At 30.5% G+C, this 24,002-nt stretch overlaps 2 protein-coding genes across 3 annotated transcripts in view; one reads left to right on the forward strand and one right to left on the reverse strand.

Annotated features, from left to right (window-relative positions):
• The window catches only part of LOC115880211 (protein Skeletor, isoforms B/C), a 149,263-nt gene that overhangs the window by 64,241 nt on the left and 61,020 nt on the right, over positions 1 to 24,002 (reverse strand). For both annotated transcript variants that reach the window (XM_030897357.1, XM_030897358.1), the window contains exons 3-4: positions 18,538 to 18,719; positions 3,158 to 3,320 (exon numbers count right to left, since the gene is read on the reverse strand). In XM_030897357.1, the coding sequence (XP_030753217.1) occupies positions 3,158 to 3,320; positions 18,538 to 18,719 (345 nt within the window). The remainder of the gene's footprint in view (positions 1 to 3,157; positions 3,321 to 18,537; positions 18,720 to 24,002) is intronic.
• The window catches only part of LOC115880220 (complexin), a 983,791-nt gene continuing 964,042 nt past the window's right edge, over positions 4,254 to 24,002 (forward strand). The window contains exon 1 of the mRNA XM_030897371.1: positions 4,254 to 4,619. The gene's annotated coding sequence lies outside the window, so the exon portion shown is untranslated. The remainder of the gene's footprint in view (positions 4,620 to 24,002) is intronic.

Consider the following 24,002-nt stretch of genomic DNA (forward strand, 5'->3'; position numbering starts at 1 on the left):
ATTATTACGATATTCAATGGGGAATTCATGTCTCTTCAAAATATTATTAAGGTTGCCTCACCCTTCTAATAAATATTTTTTTAGATATCTTAATTTTTATGATTTAGTGTGGTAGACCTTTGTTATTTGATAAAATCTAGGTGGCTGTAATATGTCTGACATTACTTCAACATAGCTGTCTAATTAGCTCAGCTTTAGTAACAAGTTATCATCTTGTATCAGTTAAAAAAAAATCTCAGGAATTTTCCGAAAATAGAAACTTATCCTACATCAGAGAGAATTGCCATGATTCTATTAGTTGGTGAATACAGTGTGCGTTCACCAATTAATACAATACTTAAATGCTCCTGCTTTTATCTAGTCTGGGCTTTTTTATAAGAATATATTAAAGACAATGTTTAAAAAACTCGACCAACTATTGTCGACAACATGAGAGAAATGATTGTGGCTGTTTTTCGAAGTAGAGCTCCACGTATGTCTTTTAAAATGAAAAGATCTTTTGAAAAGAAACTCATTTTATGCAGTAAACAGGAAATGAAGCATTTTGAGCTTTTGATTTCATCTAGCTAATTCTTGTTACTTAATTATAGATTTATATCTAGTTTTAATTCTGTGATAATTAAAATATGTTTTAAACGTGTATCTTTTTATTACAGTATTTTACCCTACATCCTTTAATTTTTGTTAATAAACACAGAACGCAAAATCACAGGACGATAAAAAAAATAAAATGTGCATCTGATTCACGGAAAATATACCGGGTGTTCCATTTAAATTAAACAAGTTATTGCCGTTTAAATCTAGTAATTATTTAATATAAATTTTTGGACACTCTGTATAAGGTAGTATCATTTTTATTATGGCAACACAATATCTGATCAATAAATAATCTTCAGTAAATATTTAGTATTAAAAATTTGATACTCTTGGAGAAATGAAGCCTAAAATTTTTTACTGCATTTTTACATAATTGAAAATATTTCAAAAATGGTAAAGTTTAAGTGTGATAAACCTTAATGAAACTTACTTTTATTTCAATCGTAGAATCTCAAAATGCAATAATATACAGGGTTTTCCATTTGAAAAAATAAAACTATAATATTTTTTACTTGTACACTCTATATCTTGTAAAAATATTTTTAAATTGTAGCTCTAATAGTCCTTCAACGAACCTAAAACTTACAATATGTAAAAATCTAATCGTTTAGCTACAATACTCCGTGTCGTATGTGGTGAACAACCCTGTATATTAAAAAACAAAACATTATCCACAGTATCTCAAAACCAAAGTATATAATCAATGTGTACTCCTTGTACTTGCTTACCGATCCCAGACTGGACACTAACAAAATCAAACATGGATAAGATAACAGAAGCTCAAAGATCCATGAAAAGACAAATGCTACATGTAAGGCTGGCACATAGAAAAATGAATGAGTGGATCAGAGGTAAAACAAAAGTAAGGGATGTTAGAAGTGAAGTAGCAAAATTGAAATGGAAGTTTGCCGGTCACAATATCAGACAGAAGGACGACCGATGAAACAAATGCATCGTAAACTGGAGGCCCTGGAATAATAGAAGAAGTAGAAAATGGTTAATCCCTTTAATACTTTTCCAAATTTCCATATCTTCTTGGAGAAAATTAAAAAAAAAACATGAAAATACGTTTGAATTTTTTCCTGCCTGTCCCCACAGATGTACCCTGGAAGACCTATGAAACTTTGCTACGGCTCTGGCGAAACGGGAAGCATTGGATATAGCCCATTACTGGGCTAACAAACTGTAATCCGAATACGAAAAAGTAAAGTAAAGTAAGCTATTCCCGAATAGCGCTTACTGCTAGTGGGCCTTAGAAAGGTTGGCCTTAAGAAAGATTTTTAAATGGTGTAGTCTAAAATTCGAGAAAAGTATTTTTTTTAGAAATAGATTTTTGTGTGTCTGGAGACCATTTACTGAAATCACAAAGAGCATACTGGAATCACAAAGGTTGTGTCAGAACAGAAAAAGGAAATACAAGATACGTAGACATACAAAGAGGTGTTAGACAGGGATGCATATTGTCACCATTATTGTTTAACGTTTATGCCGAATATATAATCCGAAAATCTCTTCAAAATTGTCCAGAAGGGGCTAAAATAAATGGCAAAATTATAAACAATATAAGATATGCAGACGACACCGTGGTATTAGCAGAATCCGAAGACCAGCTGCAAACCCTAATGGACAAACTGACAGAAGAAAGTATCAGGATGAGTCTAGAGATTAACACCGCCAAGACAAAAACTATGATTTTCGACAGACATCCGCAAGACAATGAAAATACCGACATAATGGTAAACGGCGTCCATCTAGAAACCACGCGGAGTTATATTTACTTGGGCAGGGAATTAAACAGCCAGCTAGACCACTCTAAAGAAATCAGAAGAAGAATAGAAATAGCTAGGGCTGGTTTCCTCAACATGCGGAAGTTTGTGTGCCATCCCAGAATAGATATACCAACGAGGCTAAGAACATTAAAATGTTATATATGGCCCCTACTTCAATACGTATGCGAAACATGGACGCTAGAACAAGAAGACATCAAACGCCTTAATGCTTTTGAAATGTGGATGTATCGTCGGATGCTGAGGATAAGTTGAATCTCCAGAACAACAAATTGTGAAGTTTTAGAGAGAATGAAAACTCGTCCACACCTAACAGGCACAATTAAAATCAAAAAGACTTCCTACCTTGGACATATAATGCGGCACTCAGAATATGAAGAAATACAGCTCATAATAGAAGGAAAAATCGATGGAAAACGTAGCATAGGGAGGAAAAAGAAATCATGGCTACGTAACATAAGAGATTGGACCCACACCGACGGAAACACTCTTATTCACCAAGCTCTGGACAGAGAGTCATACGCCATATTAATCGCCAACCTCAACAGAGAAGGCACCTAGGAGGAGGAGTAGGAGGAGACCATTTATACTTTGTTAGTCTCCATATTTAGAATCAGTGTTAATTTTTGGTAAATTTTATATCAATTTTTTGTAAATGACGTCTAGAGATTAAACGAAAGAAAATTAGCATCGATTGTCATTGCTCAGCTATTTTTTATCATACGGTATTGAGAGTAGTTAATAAAAATGTCGTCGTACGTCTATGAACTCACCTGGGGCTTCTCCATCGTAATGTAAGTTTGGAATTAGCAAAGTTTGAGCGTCGACGATGACGACGTTGTCAGAGGATATTGCGTGCACGCCTTTGAGGCTGTCGATCTTCTGCGGCCTGGGAAAGTCGAAGTTTCTCGGTATTTTTACGTCCCCGAAGTTAACCTGAGAAGGAGAATAAAATGAAAAATGTTATTGAAATTCCATGTTATTTCTTTTAGTTAAAAAGATTTGTTTAAAAGAGTTCTCATGTTACAGAGATAAGTAAATCTAAAAGTTTTCAAAAAATATATTTAAAAAGCTAAAATATATTTTCAATCCTAATTTATGTCATATACTAACATACCAAATCTCGTTTTTTTTATCTGAGAAAATAAAAAAAAGTTATAGGGATGAGCCACTTTTGAGACATACCCACTATACTCAATAAGCATTACAACAGTGTAAAAAGTTCATTAATAAAACCTACGAAGCAAACTTTCCTGGTCATGTTTAAAAAGAATCATAATTGTTTGCTATTTTAATATTCTTTTGGTAAATATGATATTTTTTTTTCAAACGCCACAAAAGTATTAATTTTTGCGACGTGATTGACAATATAGAAAATGCATTTTACCGCCTAGGCATAAAAGTAAAGCACTTTTACGCCTAAGCCATAGACAAGCCTAAGCACAAAAGTATGAAAATATATTATTAAACTGACATTAAGTGTCAAATTCAACGAGCGTAACCATAGTTTCTCGATATATAATTACTTACAAGGTAGGTATTACTTTTAAATATTTTTATATTATTTGATAGGTTTCAAATTGTTTAAAAAAATATTTCTGGCGTTTGAGACAAAATAGCATGTTCTATCCGGAGTAAAAATTACTTTTTGTGCCTCCCCTGTATGTCAAACGCACAGCTTCGCCACAAAAAGTATCATTTTTACTCCTAATAAAACAATATACTATTATGTAAAATTTATTAAATTCACGAAACTTATATCCACATTTTTGAAAATTATATACTAACAACATCCAAAAATTCGGAAAAAAGTGAGGTTTATTAATAAAAAATAATCCAATTTTAACTCCACAAACAATATTTTACAATTTCCAGGATTTTCTAGAAAATTATTTATTAGATAACATTATTAAGTCGAATAATATCCAAATTTTTCGTAAAAGCCCTTTTATCCATTCTAAAAACATTTACCTATGACAAGAACATTTTCATTAAAATTTACATTTAATAAATAAGAATCTTCAATTACACATGTCTGTTCTAGGTTCGTAACATCCCATCGTAGCACACTTCAAAATAACAACCATTTTGCCAGCGGTGAAAAAGTATCCGGGCAAGAGACTTGTCAAGAAATATTTCGATTTTCTTTATGGTATTTTTTGCGGAAATACTTGCGCTGAGTGATTTATTTTTGTAATAAAATCTTCCTCGGAGTCTTTTTTGGATATTAAAGGGGTAAGTTTTTCGAAATCTTTATTTATTTAAGTTAATTTAGTCAATTTATTTGTCCAATTTTTAACAATTAATACGGTGAAGGGTCATTGCATGGTACAAAGAATACAAGGTATGATATTGCGCAGGTTGGTCGCTACGTCACAGGTGATAACAGGCGCTATTGGTCAGCACGCTCCGCGCGCCAGTTCAAATCGTCAAGATATTGTTATAAACCTGTTTCTTTGTTTATATACCGTCATTGAATTATCGCTAAGCAAGTTACTGTGGAGCAGTGCGTAAGGAGTCGGGCTAGGAAGCGAGAGACCGGAGTTCGAATCTCGGCCGGGACATAACTTTTTATTTATTTTTTTAAATACTGTTGTATTCTACATATAGTTTATTTTTATAGTATAAAAAAAAGAACTATTTATTCTGTTATTTTTTAATCTTCGGTATTAATATAAATTGATTGTTGGTACAATACCTCATTTAATATAAAATAATATTCTACTTTTTGAAATGTATCGGGCCCTAATTGTACCTAAAAGTAATATATTTTTAGTGATATACCATATTGTAAACTATTTAATATTTCAGTCAGTTAAAAAGTTAATTCGCATTGAATAATTGCCTACCATTAAAGGAAATTTGAGCTATATAATACTTGATGGGCATTTTCTGGGTATGCAAATACTTCCTCTAAATTTTGGGTTTCGTTCAACCGATTTATTCTCAAAACCTGAAACATCTACATATAAAAAGAAGCACAGGTCACTAATTATAATAAACTCTTCACCCTTGGAATTACTTCCACTAATTATAATAAACTTCACCCTTGGAATTACTTCTATCACAATTACAATACATTCATTTGCATTGGCATTTTCTACTTTTCGATGGGAAACTTCAACTTCCCAACATTTTTTAAATGATGTAACAATTCCTCTTGTGGTTACTTTTCCATAGATATCCTCATCTCTGTCCTTATGTGAATTCAGAGGCAATGAACATGAAAATTATTTACCATAAACATCGCAAACTAAAAACCTAATAAACAATTTTATACCGAATATAGAAATAAATTTAGTATTCTTACCTATTATCGACCAAATCCATGTTAATAGGTAATTATTATTTTTAAATATATTTTTGGAACTGCTGGTTTTAGTAATTATTAAATTAAATGAACTAAAAAGTCTTAAAAATAAACAATTCTTAACCATAACCCCAAAAATGCAGATCTCCTGTCAACTTTCTTTATTTTTTATTTATTCATTTTCATAGTGACGTCACAGGTGGTATGCGCGAACTGAACGAAATTGGAGCCGCTATCGATCATACCTTGTATTCTTTGTACCATGGGGTCATTGTATATTTGTTTCGCGTCGTTAGGCGAGCGTCAGGTTTTTTCATGGCAACGCGATGGAATTACTGCGCGCAGCGGAGACCATCGATTGAAAATATCGATACGGTGGATGACGCGATGCCGCCTAGCAATGCCGTTTGAGCGAAATTGCACGGATTTTTTTCGATGTTCGCTAAAAAATTATCGATTTCTATTAAAACACCACATTTTATGTAATTTCCAGGTTAATTTATGTTATGTTTTGCATTGTATGAGACTTATTGTGCGTGGTTATATAGGAGAAAATGGTATCTGAGCTTTAGGATGGAGCTTTTCTTGTAAAAAATACAGGTAATAAACAATATTTTTTGCATTTTGAGTAAATAGAGACTTAATTATTGTGAGTTTTATTTATTTTTTCACTGTAAAAGACTGAATATTACTTTAATTGTTTCTTTTCTATTATTTAGGTTAGTGAAGTTTAATTATGTTATGAAGGGTTGAATCCTGAGAAGAGTAATAAGGTAAGCTCACTCAATTTAATTTTGCTATTATAGCATCATAAACATATAATAATAATAGCGGGTAATAACATATTATTTCGATGTATATTTTTTGGTTTAATATAAATTTGCCCCGTGCCCCTATTGCTAAATAATTATTATCTACCTACTATCAATTATCCTTGGCCAAGGTAGGTAATTTTATTCTGTTAAAAAACTGTATGCTAGATTTCTTATTAGAGATTTCCATTCTATTTTAAAAATGTTTTCACAGATATACAGGGCGATTCAAATATATTATGACTTATGACATTAAAGTTGTCTTTAAATGGAATTTTGTTTAATGTTTTCGTTTAGTGAATTTGTCCTAAAATTTTCATTTCAGGAATATCATAATATCTTAGTATATACTGAGTGGTTTATAAAATATGACCATTTTTAGATTAAATTTTCTGCAGTTTTTTTTAAATTAAAGTTGTTTTTAAATGGAATTTTGTCTAGCATTTTCGGTTAGTGAATTTGTTATAAAATTTTTATTTCAGGAATATCATATCTAAATATATACCGAGTGGTTTATGAAATATGACCATTTTTAGATTAAATTTTCTGCAGTTTTTTTTTAAATTAAAGTTCTTTTTAAATAGAATTTTGTCTAACATTTTCGTTTAGTGAATTTGTTATAAAATTTTCATTTCAGGAATATCATAATATCTTAATATATACTGAGTGGTTTATGAAATATGGTCATTTTTAGATTGCATTTTCTGCAGTTTTAAATTAAAGTTGTTTTTAAAAGGAATTTTGTCTAACATTTTCGTTTAGTGAATTTTTTATAAAATTTTCATTTCAGGAATATCTTAATATATACGGAGTGGTTTATGAAATATGACCATTTTTAGATTAAATTTTCTGCAGTTTTAAATTAAAGTTGTTTTTAAATGGAATTTTGTCTACCATTTTCGTTTAGTGAATTTATTATAAAATTTTCATTTCTGGAATATCATAATATCTTAATATATACTGAGTGTATGAATATGACCATTTTTAGATTAAATTTTCTGCAGTTTTAAAGCTCTAACAGTTAAGAAATCGTAAATTATTGACGAGTGAAACTTTTTTACGCGCGCTGTGAGTAAAAACTCAAGCCCATGACACATGAACTAGCGTCACGACACGCGTCACGAAAAGTGGTAACGATTCAAAAAGTGGTAAGCCAATGAGGAAGTTGAGAAGGGTTTTTGGAGCATCGCACAGAGGTTATTTTCGCAGAATTAGGGTTGATTCTCACTATACCTTCCGTATCAGCTACCTTCCGTTTCCCTTCGGTTTACATAAAATATTATATGATGTAAATGAATAGGACAATGCACACCACCATTCTGTTTCCCTTCCGTTCCATATCCTTTCCTTCCGTATATTTTTTTGGCGGACGGACTGAAGCGTATCGGAAACAGCGATGTGAAGCTCTTAATTTATTGTACCAGCGTTGTTAACATTTTGCTGATATTTATTTATTCTTTCACCTCTTAATTAAATCTATTACCTTTTTCAAAAGATACAAATTTTTAAAATAAAACTTTCGTAATGATATAAATTCTACAATAAAATGTATGGAACGGATACGGAACGGAAGCGTGAATACAATCAAAAATACGGAACGGATATGGAATGGAAACGGAAGGTATAGTAGGATTAAGGAGGGCGCGCACTGAATGGGTATCGGCGCGAGCGAGCGGCACGTAATTTTCAGTTTACGTTGAAATAAATGTAAGCCCGCGCACCGCATTAGATCGGTGCGCTTCGAGCTATCGGCGCCATTCGAGCTATCGCACAGTGCTTCGAACATATGGCTCTAGAGGACAAAAATCCAAAACTTCTCTTTTATTGTAAGCAATTTATTCAAACTAGGTTTATTTGACACAAATGATGAGTACTCTCATTGTACTAAATGATGATGTTCTTAGTCCCACGTTTATGAAAAAAAAATCTTATAAATAATAATAATGTTGGAGCTGTGTTCCATCTAAGCAAATAATAAGTTATAGTATGAAAACGGTGTAAGTATTAAATAAATTCCTATGATAAAAAAGAATTGAAATAACATTAGAACATGATTCCTACAATATAAGCTTAATATAAGATAAAAATGTTTTTCTTTAATGAAAAAGAAACATTAATGTTATATTTAATTAAAAAAAAACTTAAGATACTATAAATTTACTTTAGGACAACAAAATGCATAGATCGTAAGTACTCTGACTTAGGAGAATCACTGCTGACAGAATCTTCCAAATTTATAGTATCCAAATCACAGGTAGATGAAGTATCCTCACATATAAGATATTTCTGTACATCTTTTTCTAATATGTTACTTTTTCGCGTTGTTAATGTTCATTTTGTCGGTATGAGGGGTTCGGATGTTAATAGTTACCTCTTTAATAGACCATATCCATATATTATTTTTTCCTTTTCTTGGGTATGAGATTTTATAATAAATTGAAAGATGGTAACTTTTTTTATGCGACGTTTCGCTCCAACATAGTGGACTTTTTCAGGCACAAGTGGTGTCTCATTTGACTGGAAGGTTCATCAATATCTAATAAGAACATATTTCTTGAAATACAAATAATTTTGAATTCTTGTCCTTATGATCAAGCCAAGTATTAGCCAGATCGGCATTGCTTATCAATTTTACTCCATCTGAAAAGTATTATAAAATAAAGTTCGTCGCAAGCAGACGCAGGTGAACTATACAAAAATTAAATGTGTATGAATATGGCAACAAAAATATTCAATAAATACGATATGTTTTGATATGTTTTTTTTAAATGCCTTTTTGAAGTTTGAAAACGTAAAATTTTTATACCCATTTAAGAATCATCTTAAAAAATAAATAAAAACTAAACAATCACGAACTTGTTTAGACATAAATTTAAAGTACATACCTTGTTTAACAATATCCATAGTGGCTTTCAATTAAGTACGTACCCGTTTAACTCCATAATATACAGAACTACTATGAATGTTATTCTTTTCACTGATGAGATAATGATCGCAAAATTTATTTTTAGTGAAAATATTTGCTAACAAAAACGCTGTTTATGAAAAATAATATACAGAATGGTTGAACATTGCTATAAGTATAAAATTATATATTCAGATATTAGTAAATTTTAACTTATTTTTTGATTTTTGTCCATGGGACGAAGCACTGTGTATCGGCGCCATCAGGCTACATCAGAGAATGCATGGGAGGGGGACGAATAGTCTACGCCGAGCGACTGTTTTTAGTGGAGCGGTTTTACATTAAACATTTTCGATGAATTATTAATCGAAAGTGTACGAGACCATATCATACTTAATATGGGGTTTTTTATAAAAAATTCTTACAAACACGTAACCCATATTGTTTAATACACTTATTCAATAACTGAATTAGAAAACCTTCCGATTAAACCCATTTATTTCTCATCTCGTTTTGATTATCTCACATTATTATGGAAATCTAATTTAAATATCGTCAAAAAACTTATCATATTATTTAATTTTTGGTTTGTTTTGACGTTAGTATTAACAGCTGCTAAATAATGTTACTATGTTGATCGCTCCGTTCAAGGTACAAATAGAAAAAATAATATTTATGTTTAAATAAAATATTTGTACATATATCTACCTAGTTGTATCTATCTTTCCTAGTTGGATGGGAAATGACGATTGATGACATTTCCCATATAAATTTACATATAAAATGACACCGATCTTCATTTCATGGCCATCGCTGATGCCGTTTCTTTTGATCATACGGTACTATAAAATAAAAACTATATATTTTTTCTTTTTTTAATTTTCTTTGACTTTTATATTATATTTTAAGGTTTTAAAATCTTGGTTTTAAGTCAGTAGTGAATAAAACGAAACTTTTGTTTACATTTTGTTTAATGATTGACGTTTCGACCAATTTTAATTCGGTCTTCTTCAGAATCTATAATATACAATACAATTTTATCACTAACAATGTGTTTAATATATACTTTTTTCTTACCACAAACGTAGAAAATTATTTATACGTATATTATAGATTCTGAAGAAGACCGAATTAAAATTGGTCGAAACGTCAATCATTAAACAAAATGTAAACACAAGTTTCGTTTTATTTACTACTGACTTAAAACAAGGATTTTAAAAACTTAAAATAAAAGCTATATAAATGTTTGTAATGAGTTTTTTTACTTATTTAGATTAAAAAACTAAAAATAGAAGTTTTATTTGACCATTTTTCATATCTAGCTTTGTTTTTAAAGAACAAATTAAACCCTTTTGAATGATACCAAATTTGTTAAAATCGGTCAAGCTAAGAGTCATGTAGTATATTTTAGCCCCATCTTCTACTCTATTTCACTAATTGTATGTGGTTTGTTAAGATGTAAATATATTAATGTGTATGTTTGGTTAAGATCTAAATAATATTAATTTCCATCATAAAGCATAAAATATAAAAAGTTGCATAAAAATATAAATAGTAATAATACTTTATAATTTTTTGAAATGCCGAATGAATTTGATTAAGTTTGAAGAAACTTCTCCTCGTCTATGCTCAAATTTATGCTGGTGACGTACTCTCGACCGTCGATCGTGCGACTCAAGTGCGCGGCTACAATTGACTTTCCGACCGGTCGTGCCGCTCGCGCCGCTCGCTCTCGCCGATACCCCTTTAGTGCGCGCGGAGCTTTAGCCTTTAGGTGGTAATAAATACATGTTCAAAAAATAAATGCTTTGGAAAGTTGAAACGTATATTTTTTGAGTGATAGTCGGAAAGGGATGTAGATTATATAAGTAAAATAAATTATCGTACTTTTATATCAAGTGTTTGTTTAAATAAGTCACTAATATAGTGGATGTTCCTAAACGAAATGCTAGTATTTCGGAGGCGATTCTTAGACCCATTAAAAAAAAGCTTCAAATGAATGTATATCTTAAATGTCATAACATTTAAGATACAGGGTGGTAAAGTTTTCCGAAAAGAATTAAAAGAAAAAGTTAAAATTTTTAACTTTTTTCAATTTTTTTATTTCTTTTTCGTTTTAGGTTATCCTCGCATTTTACCACATAAATTGTGTTCAAAATCATATTTATGCCAAGACGTGTATTTTTCTCGTCAATGGGACTGCCTTCGTACTAAATAGAAAACGATTCTTTTTTTTTATTATTTATTGACATTGTTTGAATGAATTTTTGAAGTTCTTGGCACTTCTTGGCAGCCAATTTTTGGAATTAATCTTTAGATAAAAGGATTACTCATAATAAAAACGTCTTTCGAAAATAAATATGAATAAATCCTGTATTTGACAAGTTACAAAATCCGGTCTTATGAAAGAAAACATTTAAAAGAAATCCGATTTTCTATTATACACGGGACGTAAAATTATTATCAACTTACCCCAAAATACTTAAAAACACCAACTTAGTGTCAAAAATCGCCGCCTAATTATGCAAATTATTAATTATTAAAGATAAGTGTCACAAAACCAGTAAAGAAATAACCTAAGACAAAATCAACTTTGACGTTGCGCCTAAGCCATCTATGATGAGATAAAAAAAATATATTGTTCTTTAAGCATGTCTCTGGTATATTAACAATGAAATACAATATCAATTTTTGATACCTTATTTTTTCGATTTATTAACTCCTAAAAAAATTGAAATGACCTCTCTGTGTTGCCAAAATTATCATCGATTGTTTCCCAGCCATCATAGATGCCATTTTTTTTCTATCGTGTCGTAGTTCGTTTCAAAATTGTTATTCTCCAAAACTAATAATACATACCAACAAATTAACAAGCTTTATTATTGTTATTTTGTAAGGATTTATTGACATTGAGCTGATTTTTTCAGCACCTGTTGATATAAGTACTACAGAGTTAATCATCCAGTTCGAAAGCCGGAGAATATGTTATAAAAATTTAATGAATATAAATCAGTATGACAAGTTACCTAGGAAATATCGCCGTGATTTATTTATATAATTCTTTATAATATATTTAACTGTCAACATAATATCTTTTCTTATTTAAAAATAACACTAAAACCTGCGCATAATCATCAGGTCACCTTTCGAAAGAGAGACTCAACAAAGAACAATTACTAATAAATATCTAGTAGTCCTTGGTATGAGGTCGGAAAAAACAGCACGCTGAATATTCATGGGATGCACAATCACTTGGTTTAGATGAGAAATAACGGTAGTTTATGAGGATATATAGGGAAATATATTAGCGAATATTAAAAAGATGAGTGTTTTTGTTATTATTTCGAGGTCTACCGCGTAAATTTATTCTACTATCGAATAATGATTCATAACAAAATACATATTGGGATATTACAAAACTCTTGATGTTAACTTTTAATACAGTCCAGTCAACAATGATTGAAATACACTCAGATGCAAAAAAAAACCAACGGAAAAATTTTCAGTTAAATTTAAAGTGTTATATTTTTTATTTTTAGCTCTATTTTCATGATTTTTTTTATCAAACTGTATATAAATACATCAACTTTAATTCATAAACTCAGTTTTTTTTATAAATTTTAGTATTTGGCTTATTATACAAAGTTAATCGAAGGGTTGCTTTTTACCTTAACTTTACATTTAACGAAATGAACTTGCCACCAACAATTTACAATTTTTTCAATTATCATTTCTTTTTTATGTTATTTTTCAATATGACGAGGTGATTATTGTGGACTATATGCCCAGCATGTTCGTCTTTTTGCGTTTCTTGTTGCCTCGTTCAATTTTGTTTCGTTTTGAGATATTTCCAAAACGTGGCGGTATCTGTACCCAAGGCAAAGGACTTTTTTTAACAAAAAATCTCAGTGAAATAAGTAAACCTAGACCTTTCTAAAATAACTGTTGTTACGATGATATTTCGTTAATTACATCTCGTTTTATGTTGATATATATTCCACAAAATTAATATTTGAACACGCGTTTATAATATGTATAGTAGATATTTAAGAACAAAACTTTTCACTTAAACTGCAGGAATATAATTACAACATTTTTATGACTTAATTTTATTATAATGAATCTATAAAAATCCTTAAGTCACTCACTGATTAATCACGATCTTGCTCAAAACATTCAACGTAAGTAAACTCAAAAGTTTTTTTTTCTCAGGTAAGATTTCGACAGACGATGACAGAAGAAAAGCAGATGACGTCCCATACCAATCTATTTATTTTACTAAAAAAAGTTTCTAATAATTCTTAAGTCATCTATGGATGGGTTTAAATATAAATCCGTCATGCGTCGTGTCTTGTTGTTTTTAACCAGTTTTATTGGTTTATTTAAAAAATGACAGATTGTATTTTAATTTTATTGGTTTGACGGAACGGAACGATGAACGACAAACGGACGCCGATGCGTATGAACTCGCCTTTAGATTTTTGTCATTTTTGACGCTTGTCAAAGTCTTGCCAAATTATAGGTTAGAATATTGTGTCAACTTTTGTTAAATACCCTGCGTTTTGGAAGATGCTGCATTTTGATTCGTATTATTACGTGTGTTTTGTGTCTTTTGAAGTCAAGTGGAGGAAAAATCGAGTGAAAATTAACTGTAGACCCAGAGCACAGTTTATGGTTTATACTCGCTGCCCAGGCAGAAAGTTTTATACACCAATGAAGTTGCCATCGATAAAGTTTGTATACCATTTCGTCGTAGATAAGTGCATCTCGTATATGGTAGAAGGATCAAACTAAACACATACTAAAAACTGGAGTAGCTGTAAAATATCGACATCACACGATAGGTAAATAATGGATTTTAGTACTGCAGAAAAATAATATCAAAAGGTACTGGTTTAAAAAAATTAAGATAAGTAATAATTAATAAGTTAATTAATCAACTTTTAAGGTATAAAATTTGGTAGGTGTTATTATTAATAAAATAGTTTGTTTTATTTACCTATGTTGTTTTATTTATTCCTGTGGAATATTACAAATTTGTATTTGTACAAAAGTTATATTGATAAATATAATCATAAATGCGGGTAGTTTCATAAAGCTTGAAAGTAAATAATAGTTCTTTTTTATATTTTTTTGGTATGTAGTGTCTTGTTCTTGTTTGTTATGTATTAACACATACCGTTTTTATTAAATAAAATAACTCAATTATATTTTTTCAGTTTTATACAGTTTTTTTCACAATATTTTGAAGTAATCACTTGTCATCTTGTCAATCAAATTTTAAATATATCCTGCCATGCGTTCCAGTTGTACCAACTTATTTCTTTGTAAAATAAAATAAACTACTTTGAAATTAAAATGACAGACACATCTATCACTGTCAAGGATCTTCTCTTTGGACAGACTAGTTCAGTTTTGGCATACATCAGGGACAGCTCAGTTTTGGCATACATGTTGATTCTTCTAGGGTGTAGAGGTGGGGTGTAGAAGGGATTTTTCGAAATGCCAGTTCCAAGGGGGTGAAACCACCCCTCAAATATTACAATATTTTTTTTATTTAAAAAACGGTCAAGTTTCCGAAAAAACGCTTAAACACGTATATTTTATTTTGTTTTTTTTTACATATTTTAAGGGTTTTAAAAACGTATACAGGGTGTTTTGAAAAATCTGGTCATAGTTGACGTAAAAAGCTGATTTTTGGAAAACGGATTGACTTTAGGGTGTAGAGGTTCGATAAGAAGGAATTTTTCGAAACTCGAATTCTAAGGGGGTGAAACCACCCCTCAAATATTAGAATATTTTTTATTTAAAAACCGGTGAGTTTTTCGGAAAAACTTTTAAACACGTATATTTTATTTTGTTGTTTTACATATTTTAAGATTTTTTAAAAAATTATACAGGGTGTTTCATAAAATATGACCATTGAGTAATCACGATTCTGCTTGACGTTTAAAAATTATATAACACATTTTTCGTGTATTCGCTATTTAAACCCCTGTATTTGTATATGCCGGTTGTTTACGATATTCCCCGATGGTGGCAGCACCGGCGGAGAATGCACCAAGCCCATAGATAATAAAATTTAAATAATGATCACACAATTTTTAGTTGTAGATTTTTGGCATTGAAGTGAATATGTCATGGTAAAATTCTATAAATATTTAAAAATAAAATCAAATAGAATGTAAATAAAGCTTCATTAAATAGAGTTAAACAAATTAATTTTATTTCCTAAAATAATATGCGAATATGTTGCAAACATGCGAATATTAAACGAACACACAAACAAAGCCGAAACAATATCGACATTCGGCTTAATGTTTTATGTATGCATGTTATAGTTACTTTACCGACTAACTTTTACACAGTTTACAACACCTGAGAGTGACAGCCTGTTAAAACTTTCAAATCCGTTAAAGAAAGGAATTTAATTTTCAGGGAGAGTAATTTTCATAAATAATTTAAAATAAACTTTAGAAAAGTTTCCTATACTAAGACCTTGTATAGTTACTTCTAAAAGCCAAGAAAAACATTTTCATAAACATTTTCACTTATATTTTCAAATCACTATATTTTATATGGTATATGTTTCAAGGTTATAGTCTAAAATCAATTTTTGGAACCGACCTCAGATTGTCGTTTCTTATACCGGGTGCTTCTCAAAAGTGGCTTACCCCTATAACTTTTTTACATAAAAAAATGAGATTTGGTATGTTAGTATATGACATAAATTAGGATTGATGAAGTATTCAATTGTTTTTGGTCACTTCCTGTTTCACCGGAAATGACCACAACTTTTGATTTTTAAATCGCACCCTCGGTATTTTTTGTCCTTTATCCGATGGAAAATGACATATGTCAAAAGTTGACATATGTATGTCATTCTATTCAAAGTGTCCTTTTCTATCGAATAAAGTAACCAAAGGTGTCATTTACAAATCAAAAGTTGTAGTCATTTTCAGTGAAACAGGAAGAAAAAAAAGAACCAAAAACAATTGCATACGTCAATCAATCCTAATTGATCTCATATACTAACATACCAAATCTCGTTTTTTATCTGAAAAAATAAAGTTATAGGAGTGTACCACTTTTGAGACGCACCTGGTATAGTGAAGTGTTAAACAACGATTAATGAGCACCGAGTGATGGTGGTAATATTAAATAAAAAAAACTATTGCAGTTTTGTCTAGTTCTGTTTTATACCCTAAAAGAAAATATTTCTTAATTTTTTTTTTGTATCTGCTAAAATTTCGTGACAAGTTTGGAAAATTTTGGACAATTTTTTTGTTTAATGAATTTGGGGAAATTTTTTGTATAAAAAAATCGCGAAAGTCGCGAAAAAATATATTAAAAATTAAAAAAATTGGATTTTTTTAGTTTTTTTTGTTAAAAAACCATAATTTCTTCATATGGCATCATAGGTACTAAATTCACTTTAGAAGAGTGAAAACCGAGAAAAGCTCCAGTGGTTCTCAAAATTCAAGGAAAACATATTATTTAAATAGTTTTAATTAATTAAAATTTCAAAGTACAATAACAACATAGGTAGTATATTACAGGGGAGTGCCGGCTCGAATGGCTTAAGTCATATCTTGGCAACAGAAGGCAGCTTGTTAGGATTGAATGTGGTGTCCCTCAGGGTTCAGTATTTGGCCCTATTTTATTTCTGGTGTTTATCAACGACATTGCAAATCTAGACATTAGCGGTAAAATCTGCCTCTTTGCGGACGATACTAGTTTCACTTGGAGCGGCCCAGATGTTAAGGCACTATGATACTATATCCAGTGACTTACGCACCATTAAATCTTGGTGCGATTCTAATCTCCTATGCCTCAACCTTTCAAAAACTAAAGTTTTGTCATATAAAAGTACTATACAACCTTTTGTACTTAATAACACCACTATTGACGTCGTGGACTCTCTCTGGAGATTCTTAGGACTTGTTGTGGACAACTCTTTAAAATGGGACTTGCACATCGAAGCCTTATCAAAGAAACTAAGCTCTGCCTGTTTTGCGCTAAGATCAGTGTCTAAGGAACTTATCTCATCAACCTCTAGAATGGTCTATTATGTCCTTTTTGAGTCGCATCTTCGTTATGCCCTTCCATTCTGGGGTACTTGCTGCGCGATAAAATTTGATCGTATTTTCAAGCTTCAAAAGAGAGCAGTTCGATACTTATTGGGACTAAACAGTAGAACTCACTGCCAGAATTTCTTTAAAAATTTCAAAATACTGACTCTTCCTTCCTTATTCATTTTTGAATCCGTTTGCTTAATCTGCAAGCACATATTCTCTATTCCGGAAAGGCCTTCTCACAACTATCCACTTAGGAATGCGGAGCACGATATTTATCTGCCAACCCCGAGCTCAGAACTAGTTAAGGGCTCAATACTGTACAATGCCAAGAAAATGTACAATCATTTGCCTTCGAATATCAAGTCACTTTCATTCTTTCCCGCATTTCGCAAAGCTCTGAAATCATACTTACTGGAGAGAGCCCTATATGCGGTAAACGACTTTTTTGTTGATGTTTAATCATGAACAATTTAGAATTTTAATTTTAATATTTTGATCATCTCACACACTGGTCTAGTATTTAATATTTTATAATCTCACACAAAGGTCTAGTATTTAATATTTTATAACTCTTGATTTTATGTTATTATAACAGGATTTTATCCATTTACAGTTTTCCTTTTGTAAAATTTTCTAGATACGCCTGTGTTCTGCAATGTCCATATATGTTTTATTTGTAATTTTATGACGTAATTTTTTTTTTAATTGATTTGTATTGTATGACATTTTTTTTTATTATTTGTATATTTGTTTTTGTGCTTTTTTTGTTTTGCTTTGTCGATGAAGCTGTTTTGGCTTTTTGTACAATAAAGCGTTGTTTTTTTTTTATTAAAAATGGAGGAACGGAAACACAAAAAATATCAAGTGGTTCTCAAAATTTAACCATTTCTTTGAAATTTTCAATGTAAGAAACTCGGCTATTTTCGACTTATTTCAAAACTGGCAAAGAGAAAATATGATTCTTTTATCGAGATCTATCAGCCCTGAAAATATTTGCACTTATTCAAGACTCGCCCTGTACATAGAACATCTTTCAATAGTTACTTACGTCATAGTCCTCACACCACACGTAGAATATCTTGATGTTGTTGAGGGTCTTGCCCTCGGGCAGGGTAAGGGTAACTCCTTCTTTCCTGTACCTCCTGATAACGTCCCCGTTGTTATTCTCGTCCCTCAATCTGAAACCTTTGCTGTCGGCGGTTTTGTAAGTGCTCGCGTAGAAATATGCTCCTGAAAGAAAAATATGGAAATTTATGATAATTTGGGTGGGAATATCGTTTTTTAGAGGGTGCGAAGTGCAGACATAACTTGTGTTTGGATGAAATTTTCGAGATTTCGACGTTTTATTAAACATTTTTGTGTTACAATTTTAAAAGGTTGATATTTGGGGTCGGAGGGTTTGTTAAATGTCAAATAAGTCAGAAAATAATGCGAAGGAATGGTAATCTTCGTCAACTCTGTCCTTGGCTTTTGATACACTCATAAATATTAAAATGTTGCATTTTTACAACAAATAGTTTCGAATAGCAGAGAGGCAGGAAGAGTACTAGCTTCTACGTCCCACTAGTCAACTCGCATACCTAACAATATTGCAGTTTGCTGTCGCCTTATTTTATAAACGGTTTACACAATTAAGATTACATTATACAAGACATATATAGGGTGGTCCGAACTGTATTGCGGAAACTTCGGCGGCATATTTTGCAAATAAAAATAAGTAAAAAAGTTCGAATAAATGTATGTCCTAAAATGCTTAGTTTCGGAGATACAGGGTGTAGAAGTTTCATTTTTATTTCGATTTTTTCCAAATAATTTCTGAAGTAACGTCAATATTTGGATGAAAATTGGTGTGACTCCTACTTGTAAAGGATGCCACCTATATATTTTTTAACTGCTTTGAAGAGTAATAACTTTTCGTCTGTACCTGTATAAAACTACTGACTAAAAAAATATACATTTACGACGATTTTTAGTAGTAATGGTTCTCGAGATATTTGGAATCGAAGTTATCAATACCTGTCATCACTGACATAAATTAAACACGTTGACTTAATAGTTATTAGTCTGAAATTATAAATTTGAAATGTTTTTGTGTCAAAAGTTCAACAGAAACTGTTTTATCGTCATTTTTTCGAAGAAAAATTTATGATTAATTTAAAAAAATAAAAAGTTTCCAAATTTATCATTTCAGTCAAATAACTATCTACTCAACATATTTATTTTTTGTCAGTAATGACGTAATGACGTATATTGACTATTTCCATTCTAAATATCTTGAGAACGGTTGCTCGTAGCGATTTTTACCAAGATACATTTTTTACGTACAAAATCACGGAAATGTATATTTTTTCACTCAGGAGTTTTATACAGGTACGGACGAAAAGTTATTACTCTGCAAAACAGTTAAAACACATGAAGGTGGTGTCCCCTACAAATAGGAGTCATATTGACATCAAAATCAAATTTCTCATGTCAAAAAATTCCAGACTCCAATTTTCATCCAAATATTGAGGTTACTTCAAAAAATCGATATAAAAATGAAACTTCTACACCCTGTATCTCCGAAACTAAGCATTTTAGGACATACAGCAGTATTTGCTGTGAACGTAATCACAGTTTTGTGTGTTTTAGTGTGCTTCGGAAACACGTAAAAAATTTCATCCGAATCAGATAGAGGAAATAACCTTTAAAAACTAAAGTATATAATGCATTTACCTGCGAATTTTGTAATAAATATTTTAGTGCAAAGAAGAGTTTAGCATGGCATTTAAAATCACATGAACAGGTGGCACAAGGTTAGACCAAATTATCAAAGAGGTGAGGCAGAATCAAGTGTAAGCATTGTCATTTAGGATATTAGTATTAGTAATGATGGTGCATAGGCTTTGACTGTCTTTCTTTGTTCTCTTTAAGAATGGAAAATTTGATCCTAATATTCTTGATTGAGGAATAATCATAGAACTGTTTTAGATGATCCGATGGTTTAAATAATACCAATACCCCTGTACAAAATATTGGAACAAAATGTCTTATGTGTGATTTTGTCAGCAGGTTTAAAAATGACTTATATGAACATTTTAAACGGAATCATGATATTAGCAAAGAGTAGATAAGACAAGAGACGACAGTGAACAAAGAAGTCGAATTTCGCGAGAGAGACGCAGATATATTAAAATTTAAAGGTCCCATCAAGTCCCATTTTCTCTGTTGCCAAGTATATTTCTTTGAAAAATAAACAAGATTTTCTAAAAATAAATTAATAATATAAGAAGAATATAAGTAACGTATGTTAATAGGGAAATGTAAATTTTTAGTTTAGGTTGGTTTAGGTTCTTTTTTCGTAATGTACTGATAATATCAAAGAAACAGAATGACTAAGTTGATCGATTTCAACGATAAACGATAAAATCTGACAACGGCGTATTTTATTAAGATTCTAACCTATGATTTTAGGACGCTAATCAGCTGTGCTAATCAGGCTTAAACATAAACAAATCTGATTAGTTGTTTTCTTGCATTTTTGCCTTTTTAAAGTGTGTGTTTCAGAGTTTTTCGATATATTATCGTTTTGAGAGTTTTTAAGGTTTAATTTTAGTATCGTTTTTGTTGCTTACTAATTTGTAATTATTGTTAAATATGAATACTGAACAGGACACGAGTAGCAGGAAAAGACGAGATGGTGGCAATGTGTGTGCTTATAAAGACTGCAAAAATAGGTCTTATTCTTCGACAAACATAATATTTCACTCGTTTCCAAAGGATCCTGAAAAGTATTTTTATAGAAATATACTATGTAATTATGTTATTAAACTAAATGTAATCCATAGATCGAAGACATGGTTAGAAGCTTGTAATATATTTTTACAAAAAAAATTGAGCAACTTTATTTTTTTGTACATAAACTCCACATTGTGATATTGTAGAATGGAGGGGAGTTAATCACCGCGACCTTATAGATCTATTGTGTGTTCAATGTAATATTACACTTGTTCAAAAGTCCATATGTAAAAAAATACACGTAAATAAAACACTTCTTACAAATCGACTTGGTCACTTTATCTTGTTTACCAACGATATACAAAATATTGCTTTTATTATCTTTATTCCCTGACAAATATGTTTCTAATTATAATTTATTTTATATAATATTTAGAAAACTCATTTTTTTTTCGTTTCTATTTATTTCTTTACCCATACAGTAACTATTTATAAGCTATACATGCAAGTTTTAATAATAGTCTATTTCAAATTTCCCGCGAAAAAGTTACGAAAATTTAAAGGGACAAGCGAGACGAGGTCACTCTCCCCACCACTCAAACATGAAAGGTACCGCGCGAACTGTCGTCTCTTGTCTTATCTACTCTTTGATATTAGTGTTAAAACAAATTACATGAACTTTTCCTCAGCAGAACAATTATTGAATTCATGGTTTTCTCAAAATAAACAATATATTATATTTGAATTCAAAAATAGTATATAAAAATCTTTCTGGATGGTTTGACTAACGTTCACTCTGAATAAAATGCAGTGAAAATTAAGATCTAATAGCTTATCAAAAGTGTTTTTTTATTAAAGTATCATATATTTTCATAAATAAAAATATTTGAATTTATTTTTAAACAAATTTTAAATCTCTAGTAAATATTAGATTATAACAGAATAAACAACCTACACTAAAACGCACAAAACTTGGTATTCATTTCACTTATTCTTACCTTATCTAGTATTCTGATTACTATTAAGAACGTTCTAACAAAATAAACCAAATATCAATCAAACTTTGAAATAAACCGAAAAAATAAACGTCGCTAGTTGAAAATCATGAAATTAAGGGACAACAAATGGCAACATTGTTGGGTATGCGAATTGACTAGTGGGACGTAGAAGCTAATAAAACATAGAACTGGTAACTTATTTAAGAAACAACATAGAAGTATTATCTATATCTAAATGTTAGTGAAAACTAAACAGTATGTTTGCCATGAGCTAATTATACTTTGGGTCGGCTATTTTTCAACACCCTGTGTATTAGATGACTATATCTATTAAAAGAGAAACTAGTTCTATTTTTTTTATTATTTGAACGTCGAGACTTATTCAAACAACTACTTTGATAATGATCTTTCACCTTTCATTACTTTCATTAGCTGGAAAGACCCACTTTAGAACCATATTTATACACCTACGCCTACTTTTGAATTGTCCATTCTTAAATACAACAATAGACGATTGTCAGGATTATGAATGATAGCTTTACCGGCGTGAATATTAGATAACGCTATGGTTTATTATGATTGACAGCAAACTTCTAAATTATTTAAAAGTGTAAAAAAGTCATATATCAAAATTCTAAACGTAAATGTTGATATATTATTTTTTTATGTTGTGGCTTAGCTCACAAAAATAAGAAATAACCCTTCTGCTGTACGTACTCCATACTGTGCAGCTGTTAAAAACTTATTAGTTAAAAATTGTTTTTCAATATATATTTTTATGAAATTTATACAGGGTCTCTAGCAAAGACTAAATTTAGCAGAAGTCTGGAAATTTGAGACTATCAATATCTCTCGAGGTATTTCGATGTCGAGATATATATTCTGTTAAATATTTTCAAAATTGAAAGATATCTGGTTGTCTAGAACTAGTTGTCATTTAAGTCACATTTTAAAAGGAATATATTGTATTTTTAAGTTCTATATAATATATTTCTAAATACATTTTATTTATTTTGAACTACACCTAAGTTACCTACCGTTTCTGGGTCATTGTCAATATTGAATTGGGTGTCAAAAAAGACATTTAAAGATCGAAATATTATTGATCATTTTTTACTATCAATACATTTTTCAATCAAATTATTTTATGTTTAGGTTTCAACAACTATAAAGACAACTTTGTATAAAGGTATATTATTTTCCAAATAAAACACGGCGATGTTGACTGTCTGGTACTGAATAGGCTGTGGTAATATTCGGATAATAACTATTCAACACATAAAACAACACTGTTAAAAAAACTGCGTTATAGAAATACCATTTTGTGGTTGGGCATGGCTGGTTATGATCTGTACTTATTTAACATATTTTTTATTTACAATACTGAATCATTGTCTACCACATTCAAAGATATATTTTAAAATATAACAGAAAAATGTTCATATCCAAATATTATAAAATGAAAAAATGTTTTATTAATCAACTTTATAGGCAGTTGCCTTTCTGGCAAATAAAGGTTTAGAGGTCACGAAGCGGTGCCAGCTTCATTAAATGAACTTCGTTTGGTTCTTAAAGAAGAATGGGAAAGCATAACACAATAATGGTATTATGCAGCCTCACTGATAGTATGAACGTAACAGGCAGTTGTAGCAGCCAAGGGAGGTAATACAAAGTATTAGGGTACATTTGTATTTTTTACAATTTTTTTTCTGTTTGTATACTTGAGTATTACAGATTTTTTCTTTAATATCGTTAGTTCTGTTATCGTTATGAATGTTTATTAAAACAAGGACTGTAT

Source organism: Sitophilus oryzae, unplaced genomic scaffold, assembly GCF_002938485.1.
Source record: "Sitophilus oryzae breed Bouriz unplaced genomic scaffold, Soryzae_2.0 scaffold_1620_pilon_pilon, whole genome shotgun sequence".
Classification (NCBI taxonomy): Eukaryota; Metazoa; Arthropoda; class Insecta; order Coleoptera; family Curculionidae; genus Sitophilus; species Sitophilus oryzae.